The sequence below is a fragment of the Urocitellus parryii genome, chromosome 9 (genome assembly GCF_045843805.1).
Source record: "Urocitellus parryii isolate mUroPar1 chromosome 9, mUroPar1.hap1, whole genome shotgun sequence".
NCBI lineage: Eukaryota > Metazoa > Chordata > Mammalia > Rodentia > Sciuridae > Urocitellus > Urocitellus parryii.
The window spans coordinates 94,344,821-94,355,567 of NC_135539.1; the positions used below are offsets into that span (position 1 = coordinate 94,344,821).

The 10,747-nt window shown below is 43.7% G+C and overlaps 1 protein-coding gene across 2 annotated transcripts; it reads right to left on the reverse strand.

The window, feature by feature from the left end:
- Window positions 1-870: 870 nt before the first annotated feature.
- Window positions 871-3,141, reverse strand: Mixl1 (Mix paired-like homeobox). 2 transcript variants are annotated; one of them, XM_026405782.2, is made up of 2 exons: window positions 2,728-3,141; window positions 871-1,176 (listed from the first exon to the last, which is right to left on the reverse strand). In XM_026405782.2, exons 1-2 carry the CDS (start codon window positions 3,139-3,141, stop codon window positions 871-873), a joined length of 720 nt encoding a protein of 239 aa, XP_026261567.2. The 2 variants fall into 2 exon arrangements, with proteins under 2 accessions (XP_026261567.2, XP_026261565.2); XM_026405780.2 differs by having other exon boundaries at window positions 871-1,206.
- Between the last annotated feature and the right edge of the window lie 7,606 nt (window positions 3,142-10,747).

The following is a 10,747-nucleotide window of genomic DNA, read 5'->3' on the forward strand; positions in this document are numbered from 1 at the left end:
ATATGAAGACAACAGGCCAAATGAAAACAAAAGGGGTGATTAGGGAGATTTTGGTCAAAGGACACAAAATTTCATTTAGGAAGAACTAGTTCAATGGATCTATTATAGGGTTGGACATGTAGCTTAGTGGTAGCGCATTTGTTTAGCATGGGCAACACCCATGTTCCATCCCCAGGATCAAAAAAATCTATTGTATATCATGATTATAGTTAATATATTGTATACTTGAAAACTTCTAAGAGTAGATTTTAAGTGTTTTCACTCCAAAACGTTAAGGATGTGCAGTAACACGTGTTAAATAGCTTATTTGGCCATTCCACAACATATACATATATCAAAGCATCATTGTATGCCATAAATACAATTTTTACATAGCAATTAAAAAAATAAAATACTCATTTTTTTAAAGTAATAAATCTTGGTGATAGGATGAGGATAGAGGAGATGGGTTAGAGTGAGCTTAAGGTTATAAGCCTTGGAAGGACCATAAGAAGGTGGCAGCTGTCAGGGTCAAGAGGAAATTGAGGCAAGCTGAGGGGTTCTGGTAAATAAAATGATTTCTTAACAATCAGTCCAAAAAATAACAATAGCCCTGGCAAGAAGGCATAGGTTTGCAGACCAAATTGAATGTGCAGACTTGGAGATACACAGGTACACATGAGTGCCAGAATTCCTGGGTGGGGAGGTAAGTAGCTATAGAGAAAGAAGAGCAGGCCATGTGTGAAGATTCATTGAAGGTTCTGGTCAAAATCATCAAGGTTAACAAGGACATTTTCCTAACATGGAAGTCAGACAAAACGGTATTCTGGAGTGGATCTGTCAGTCATGAGTCTTATCTGTCTGAGCTTATCCTGAATTTTTCCAGAATCCTCAAAAATTACCAAAGGCAGAAAAGATGTGTTCCTCCCATGAGTCCAGCTTTGAACCAATGTCTTCAGAGAGAGGAGAAAAGGTTTCAAAATTCTGACCTTGGGAGCTAGAGTCAGAGATGCCCCCTCCAGCCCTGCTGACATCAGGCAGGCAGTTCACATCTACCTCAAGAGGCAGCTGGGGCTTCAAACATTTTGTTTCAGTCCCAGGAGCAGAGTGGTGGAGGAAAAGCTCTGGCCTCCCTGAAGGTTGAAAGGATTTCCCACTCTGTCGCCGTGACTTGGCACGTCTGTTCTGGAACCATACCTGGAAGATGGAAGGGAAAAAAAAAAATGGCTTTGGGTTGGAGTTCTTGTGCATAGTTCATAGAAGTTCCAGTTTAACATCCTTGTCTCCCTGCTCCAGAGCTTTATGGTTTTCAGAAAGCACTTGATCTGATGGTTAGAAGTTCAGAGCAACTGGTTTTGTCTGCCTTGTCATTCCCCAGTGCTAAATTGGAATTATGCCTGGTTCTGTCTATGCTTTTTATAGGGACATTTGCAATGGAAAAGGGAGCCAAAAAAATAGAAGCACTTGGGCTGGGGATGTGGCTCAAGCAGTAGCGCGCTCACCTGGCATGTGTGTGACCAGGTTCGATCCTCAGCACCACATACAAACAAAGAAGTTGTGTCCACCGAAAACTAAAAAATAAATATTAAAAAATTCTCTCTCTCTCTCTTTAAAATAAATAAATAAATAAATAAATAAATAGAAGCACTTAAAATTCTTAGGAAAAAATGTTACTACACTTAAAAAGATGATCAGCATTCAAATTACTTAGAATCAGCTTTTGAAAGTCTGACTCCTTTTTCAATAACATCAATATTTTGCTCAGTAGACTTCACCTCAATGCATACATTTTTTCTGCTATTTCCCAAGAATACCGAAGCCTCCCTGCCAACTGTTGAAACTGACAATTGTATAGCAGCCAGAGGTACAGATTAAAAAAAAAAAAAACAAAAAAAAACAAGTCCACACTCTTTTTTAAAAATATTTTTTAAGAAAGAGAAAGAGAATTTTTTAATATTTATTTTTCAGTTGCTGAGAATCGAACCCAGCGCCCCACGCATGCTAGGCAAGCACGTTACCGCTTCAGCCACATCCCCAGCCCAAGTCCACACTCTTCAAGGGTTAAATAAGACTCCTACTTAAAGTTGTACTTGGACACAGACCAACAAGTTACAGACTAATAAACAAACAGGCAGGCTTCTCCTACCAACTCCAGGATTCTGATCAAAATGTTTTAAGACAATAAACATTTTGCACTCGATTTTTGAAACTGACAAGAAGTTCCAAATGTTTCAGGCTTTGTCCCGAAATGCTACATCCTTTTGAACCCAAATCCCAGACCAATACCTGCCAACAAAGTGGGCAACTTGGTGAGCCATTCCTACACTCTCTCAACTACCATTTTGAGAGCCAGAGGGAGACTCCACTGTACTTCCCTCATCTGTGCCTTCCTGGATAAGGGGGAAAAAATGTAAAATTATTTCCATATCACTTTCCTGCTGGGAATTTAATTTCTGACCTTTTCTAGGGACCTGCTAGCCTCCTGGCCCTAATTATACTTAACACGAGATATGTCATTGAGTGCATGTCTAAATTATTTCATTTAAGCCTTACAATCACCTTACGCAACACGCACTGATATTATCCCTATATTGCAGTCTAGAACGCTAAAGCTCAAAAGAAAGCAACTTGCTCAATGTCCCCCAAGTAAGTGGTCACCGGCGTGTGGCCCACGGAGCCCAAGAATCTTGGCTTTGACTCCTTGCGCTTTCACACAGAGAGCACCTGTGAATGCGGCGGGCAGCTCACCTGGATCCTCGACTCCGGTAGCTGGGTGTGCGCTGCCAGGCGCTCCCGCAGGTGGATGTCGGGGTACATAGTCTGGCGGAAGACGCGCTCCAGCAGCTGCAGCTGCTCCTGGCTGAACGAAGTTCGCTTGCGGCGCTGCGACGCCGACTGGGCGGCCGCTCCTTTGGGGGGCGCAGGTGAGCCTAGGCCGGCGGGTGGCTGTGCGGCGGGTCCAGGGCCCCTGCCCAGAAAGCCCGCGAAGGGCGCCGGAGCGCGGCTCTCCGGGCCGGGACCGGGGCCAGCCGGGGGCGCGGGGAGCAGGGCAGCGGCGGGACTTGGCAGAGGCAGGAGCGCCCCGCCGGCGTGAGCGGACAGGTACGCGGGGAACGCGGGGCCCTCCGGGAACTGTAGCTGTTGGGAGTCTGTTGCGGCCATCGCTCCGGGACCCCAGTGCGCCTCCCGGGACCCCAGCGCGCCTCCAGTTATACCGGCCCACGGGCCGAGGGAGGGGGCCGGCGGTAGCGGCGCCATCAAAGAGTTGGGCGCGGGGAGGCCCGTGTCTCTTCGGGATGCGGCCCGCCCCCAGCCCCGCCAGACGCCGGTGGGAATAATCGCTTCCGTTGAGCCTGGGACGGAGGGAGGGAGGCGTGAACTTGGGCCGGGAGCCCCCGCGGCCCCCTCCGCCGCCCATCCTCCAACTCCCCGCCACCGCAATCAACATCTTAAGACCCTGAGGCGAGCTTTGCTCCGGGAGGGGCTGTCCAGAGAGCAGAGGCCAAACGCAGTCAGAACCTCCTGCTCTGAATCAGATCGGCCCCTCAGAGCGACCGAGGGCCCAGCTCGGACTCACATGGCCAGGCTTTGAGCCTTGCCTGCTGTCTCGCCTGTCATCATCAAAGATATTTATTTACCTCCTCCCCCTGCTATGTGCTAGACCCTATACCAGGTTGGTCAAACAGCCCAGCCCCTGTCCTAACACATCCTGAATCCGTGGAGGGTAGGAGAGAAAAGATAAAGGGACCTCAAAGAGGGGCAGGACACTCATCCTGAAAAGGGGGGTCTTAGCCTCCTACCTGGAATATCCGCACGGCCTGCCAATAAGGAGTCTGAGCAGGGTTGACAATACAACCCCATTTAGCGTGTCCCCTTACCCCCAACCCCACCTTTCCACCCCCCCCCCAGCCCCCAGCCCGCCTGCAGACAGGCCTAGCTGCAGGAGGAGATAAAAGGCACTCCATGAAGTTTTCGTTCTTCTGAAGTATCTTTCCTTTATCCTTTGGGACTCATTTAAGGCTCCCATTTTATCCTGATTAGTACTTTGGTTATGGTTTATGTTTCTTTTCCCCCCTCTTTCATTCATTCAGATCTATTGAATGTTATACCCTTAAATGAATGTCTCTTGAATTGGATGTCACTGACTTGCTTTATAGAAAGATAAATCCGTGGCCTGAATGTCATCGTGGTGCAAGCCCTCGGGAGAGGAGCACCGAGGCCCAGGTCCTCAGGCTTCCAGCACCTGAGTGCTGCTTCCACCAGGAGGGTTCACTCATTGTCGCTGACTCAAAGCGGGCTCTTTACTGTCTCTATTCTAAAAGGATAATAGAAATCTCAAAAGAGCTTGGCTGTTTTCATTCTGAGCCGACACTGCAGGGGTCAAAGCAGAATGTTTTCCGGGAGCTCCTGCAAAGAGGAGTTCTAAGCTTAAATCTTGTCCAGTTGGGATAGGGGTGGGGCGGTCAGAGATTGCATCTAAAATTCCCCTTCCAGCCCTTAAGATCCTCTTAGGCAGCCTGACAATGCTCCTTCCCTGCTTGTCCGTCTACCACCAGTCTCCCACTCTCTCTCCTTTTTCTCTCAGTTCCCTTCCTCTATTATATCAGGCCCAGAATGTATAGGATGAGAGGTCAGACTTTTTAATTTTCTATGCTCATTCAGTCTTTAATCCATTATCTCAAAAAAAAATGTATGAATGTCACTATGCTATGCTTTATGTGTGTTCTTGTGAAGTAGGCATTCTCATCCCAAATTTACAAATCAGGAAATACACCAGAATCCAGGCAGAGGCCCAAAGAACCCGGAACCCAGAGTACTACGCTGACCTCCAGACCTGACTCCTGTGGTCACACTGAGCTTCCCAGTCACCCTTAGGAGGAGGGTGAAGCCCTGGCCCCTTTTCAGTCTTGAAGGTTGTTGTCTTTCAGGAACATGGAGCTCATTCGTTTCCTGGTCCAGGCTGCAGTGTTGGATGCATTACTGTAGTTACAGGGACAGAGAGGTCAACCCCAGAAGAACACCAGAGGCTTGCTGGTTGCTGGCTGCCAGTGGAAGCTTAACAGCTAGTGATAGTCTGGGTAACCCAGACTCTCTGCCCAGGGGTCATAGGAATTCTTCAGCCTATTTTGTAGAAGTTCCCCTGGGTCCTTCATTCAAGCATCATTCCTCTGCCACCATCTGCTCACTTGGCTCACTTGCTGAGGGAACCCCTAGCCTACCTATTTTGTAATAAGCCAGGGAAATGAACCTGGGGAGATGAGTGGAGTGCTTGCTCATTCCTGCAAGCTCCTGGGGTTTAATGAAGCTATCCAAACGTGCAATGTAGCCTTTCCCTGTCTTTTAAACTAAGTAAGAAATTTCATCTTTCAATTTGCAGTTTGATAATTCTCCAAACTGTCTAAGCAGGCATTAGTTTCTTATGACTGTTTTCCCGAGGGTTTGTGTGACAGTGGAAGCTTACTTAACAAGAATAAAATTTCAGTCTCTCATTTTTTTCTCTTTTTTTCTCTAAATTAAGTTCTTATTGAGTATGTTTGCATATGCCTAAAAAATAACCTATACAGTGGAAACTCAGGGTTAGAATGGGGAGTGAATGGTTGGAGAGACTTGTATACTTCAATACTGATTTATTGCTATTTTTTTAATTATGTGCATTTATTATTGTTGTCAGTACTTTTGTATTGTTTTTGTTTAAATAGGTATTAGGGATTTAATCCAGGAGTGCTCTACCACTGAGCTACATCACCAGCCCTTTTATTTATTTATTTATTCATTCATTCATTCATTCATTTATTTATTTATTTTAGTTGTAGTTGGACACAATACATTTATTTTGTATTTATTTTTATGTGGTGCTGAGGATCGAACCCAACACCTAGCACATGCTAGGTGAGCATCTACCATTGAGCCACATCCCCAGCCCCTCACCAGCCCCTTTTTGTCTTTTTTTGAGACAGGGTCTTGCTAAATTTCTGACCTTGAACTTGCAATCCTGCCTCAAACTCCAGAGTAACCAGGTTTGCAGGTGTGCACCACCATAACTGGCTTATAAATACATTTTAAAATCTTTGGGTTTTTTGTTTTGTTTTGGTTTGGTTTGGTTTGGTTTTTGGTTTTTTTAATCCCTAAATGCAATGTGGTATTCTGGAAAAATACCAGAAAAGAAAAAGAACACTAATGAGAAAGGGGGAGAAATTTGACTTTTAAAAAAATGTATTATACAAAATTGAAGCAGAAGAGGCAGTGTGATATACCTGGAAAAAGATAACACATCACCATGGGAATGGATTTCCCAAGTTGCTTTGAATTTTCTTTGACTAGGGTTGGAGAGATGGAACCACTACAGAGTCTACAAAAGACCAATATGCATTTTACTTGTAATATAAATACCTTCTCCTCTTTTGTTTGAGTAGTTTTCATAAAATACATGTTCTAAATTCTTTACTCAGTTACCCTGCTGCAAACATAAAATGAATAACTTGATAATTCTTTTATACCCATTTCCCCAACCAGAAAAAAAAATGGAAAGAGCCCACTCCTTGACAATAACTTTAAAAAGTTATTATTGCAGGTTACTTTCCAAAATTAGATAATCTGTGAAATTTAAGGCTTCATAAAGTATTTTGTTCTTCAGAAACATGTCAGTTTGCTAGTTTCAGATTACCAACTGAAGTTCAAAGTTAGCTGAAGACAGCAATCACTGAGATTAGGATCTGGAGTCCCCCTCTCTAACACTGGGGCTAGTTTACCACTTGATTTGCTGAGCAGTTTTGGCCATTATTCATATTTGGTCTGTCAATAACATCTGTTGAAATGGACACAGTGATATAGAAGATAATGGGGGAGGGCCAGTAAATACAAATAAGAAAGGCACCAATATGTGGATCCAGGTCCACTTTAGGGCAGCCCAGTCTAGAAAGGATGGGGCCACTCAGGGTGACTGTCCCCATTCTTCATCCTCAGCATTTCCCATCAAGTTCCTGTTATCAACACCCAAATATCACAGTGGCCTGCCTCTCCTCCCCATGTGCTAAGTACTCTCTTCTCCAGCTCTTTGTTGTTCAAGTCCATCCCTCTCATCCTGCCTAAGACCTGGCAGAGGAGCCCTGGGGGTTTATTAAAGGGAAAACCAGGAAAAAGCAGCCAAGGCTCTACTTCCACCCTGAGATCCACAGGGCTGTTTGCCTCTTTGATCCTGGCCCCGCTTTGATTTCCTTTCCTCTTGCTGCCCAGGCGTCTTCGTCTTCAGTTTCTGAAGTTTATTTTGGAGCCAGTGGTTTGAAGAGACCAAAAGACAGCACCCTCCCAAAGGTATTAATGGGCCAGGAAAGTGATAAAAGGTTAAGAAGGCTTTTTGTATTGGTTAAGCAGCACCTTATAAATTCAAATAGCAAACACAAAATAGATTTTGAACTCATGTTGAGTTTTTAAAAAGAACAATTCTTTTTATTCTTCCAATTATTTGTACTCAAAGACTCACTCCTCTGTGTCTTTCATGACCCCACTCCCCATTGCTAACCCATAAGTTTGCAAAGAATGTTTCAACCTCAGAGAAAGGAAACAACTAATTCGCCAAGCTTATGGGAAATGAAGCTCTGAAATGACTGAATATATGATTCTCAACATTTGACTGACATTTCTTTCTGCAAAATGCCTTTTGAGCACTGAAAATGGGACTACTGGCTACTGTGACTACCTGAATTGTTTTTCTTTCCCTTTCTTTTCCTTCAGTACTGGGGCTTGAACCCAGGGACACTCTACTGCTGAGTTACATCCCCAGTCCTTTTTATTATTTTTTTAAAATTTTAAGACAGTGTCTTGCTAAGTTGCTGAGGGTCTTGCTAAGTTGCTGAGGATGTCCTTGAATCTTCCTGCCTCAGCCTTTGGAGTAGCTGGGTTTGCAGGTGTGCACCACTGCACCTGGCACTATCAATGGAACTATCAATTTTATTTCATTTCAATTGATTTAAAGTCAAATCACCATATGCAGCTAGTGATTCTCATATTTACCAGTAAAGATTTATGCCATCATCTAGGAAATCATTTTTCTTTGCTAACTTTTTATGTGTATGTATAGATGTGTCTAGTTGGTGCAACAATCATATACTACATTTGAATTCTAGATTTCCGTTTTTATTGTTTAAACAGAATTCCAGGTCATGGAAATGGCCACCTTATTTTATCCCAGTCTCATATAGATTTGGCTGAATAATGTGTTAAGTATTACCGTTGTGTTCATAAGTGGTCTTTCTTCAAAAGTGGCAGTTTGGAAGCAGCCTAAGGTGATCTGTAAAAATGACTCATTATTGTCTTGACACAGAAAACCCCATGAAATCATGCAAATCAAGAGGCTGAAATCCTTCTTGGGTGTTCACTTTAAGAACACCCATGAAACTGCCAAGGCCATCACATGTATGGTATCCAAAAAGCCACCAACTATCTGAAAGGTGTCACTTTACAATGTGGAGTTGGCCATTGTGCCCAGGCCAAGCATTGGAGCTGGACCCAGGATTTATGGCCTAAAAAGAGTGCTGAATTTTTGCTACACATGTTTATGCTTAAAAAATGCAGAGGGTAGCCGGGCACAGTGGTCCATACCCATAATCCCAGAGGCTCCTAGAGGCTAAGGCAGGGGAATCTTGAGTTCACAGTCAGACTCAGCCAAAGTGAGGTGCTAAGCAACTCAGTGAGACCCTGTCTCTAAATAAAATACAATAGGGCTGGGGATGTGGCTCAGTGGTCAAGTGCCCCGAGTTTTCAATCCTGTGTGTTTTCAATACACACACACACAAAAAAAAAAAAAAAAAAGGAAGGAAGGAAGGAAAGAAAAGAAAGGAAGGAAGGAAGGAAGGAAGGAAGGAAGGAAGGAAGGAAGGAAGAAAGGAAGAAATGCTGAACTTCAGGTGTAGACAGATTCTCTGGCCATTAAGCACATCCAGAACAAAACACCCAAATGCATCACCACAGAGAGTTCTTGATCCAATTAACCTGTACATGAGCTCCCCAGCCACATTGAGGCAATCCTTACTGAAAAAGAACAAATTGTTCCTAACCCAGAAGAGAAGATTATACAGAAGAAAAAGATATCCCAGAAGAAACTGAAGAAACAGAAAGTTTTGCCACAGGAATAAATTCAGCATAAAATAAATGCCAATAAAAATGTTTTTAAAGGTGGCAATTTGAAATCACTTACTTGTTAAAGTTTTCTGTAGCTACAAGTTTAATGTTGTTGCTTGAAGTAAACCTCCTTTAGTTTGTGTGTTTGTTTGTTTGTTTGTTTGTTTGAAGTGCTGGGGAGGGAAGCCATGGCTTCCTGCATGATAAGCAAGTGCTCCACCTGAGCTACACACCCAGCCCTCTTATTTAGTTGCAATCATTCTGTTTTCTTCTAATAGGAGAGTAGACCTATGGAACTCTGACTCTCCATGGCATGTGACTTGGTGTTGAATTAGTATATATCATGTATCCTATGCAAAGTCATTCTGGACAGGGACAAGTAAAGAGAGAGAGCCTCAGGAGAACATGAAACTTGTGAATACCTGTCTTTTCTCCTCTCACATAGTTTATTAATGTGTTAGCAGATACCTAGAGTAACTTAAGATCAGTCTGAACTCGGCCTCAGCCTACATGTATTGGATGTGTATTTCCAAAGGACTGTTTTTCAGTGGGTTGCCTATATTATCAGGAGAACATCCAAACAGGTGAAATAGCACCCTAAGTTAATCTAATCACTTTGGTACATGAAGGATATAAGAAGATACTTTCAAATGGATCCTAAACATTGTTTGGTTTTGGTGCTGGGAGCAAATCCAGGGCCTTCTTCATGCTGAGCTAAACACCCAGCCCTAAAGATTTGCCATTAAATTTTTCTTTAATGCAGTGCTAGGGATTGAACCCAGGATCTAATGCATGCTAAATAAATGCTCTACCACTGAGCCATGCTCCCAGCCCCTAGTCCATTTTAGTGTGTGCTAGAAAGGGGCGTATGTATGTATGTATTTATTATTGCAGTACTGGGGATCAAACCCAGGGCCTTGAACATGCCAGGCAAGTGCTCTACCTCTGGGCTGCATCCCCAGCCAGGGAGAGGTGGTTTTGAATAAACAGTTCTATTCTCTCAGTCAGCTGGGCCATTTAGTTTTCACACTTGAACTCTCTCCTCATTTAGATGGAGGAGAAAATAACTCCTTCTTTCTGATGGAAATTATCTACTCTGTTCAGCCAACTGCATGGCCCCAGGCGGCAGCGGGTCAGGAGAATTCTGTTCAGAGCCTGGTTGCTTGGATGAGTGGCTGTCCTGCTTTGAAGCCTGTCTAGGTCAGCTGACTTACACCCCATGGGGATCTCAGACCCAGACTCAGCTCATTCCCATATAGTACTCAAATATGCTTTCACTTGAGGTTTATCACTTTACAAAGAGTGCCACAGAGAACCCTGTAACTTGGTTGCTTACTCTAAGATTATTTAAACTTATTAACACTGAGACTCTGGTATCTATGTACCATTTCCCACTAAAAGGAGAAAAATGCTCCTTTGAAAAGTGGCTCATTCTAAGCTTAGGAGAGCAAATACATAAGCCGGGAATATTTAGGCCATTGCAAACTACTGAGGTAGCAAATGCGCTCAAGAAATAATTTGAAGAGGCTCTCCCTGGCCAAACATAGCATTATGTAAGCATTAATAAGAATAATAAGGGGGTAACAACAAATCCCACCGCTATGCACAACTGTAAGGCACCAATTAAAAAAGGAGTGTGGAAAAAAGTTAT

What these genes read in the sequence shown, in the direction of transcription:
- Mixl1 (XM_026405780.2), bottom strand. Translation starts at nt 3,141, where the DNA reads ATGGCCGCAACAGACTCCCAACAGCTACAGTTCCCGGAGGGCCCCGCG. An exon ending in TACCGGAGTCGAGGATCCAG is followed by an intron (nt 1,207 to 2,727) that starts GTGAGCTGCCCG and finishes TCCAACCCAAAG; the next exon opens with CCATTTTTTTTTTTCCCTTC.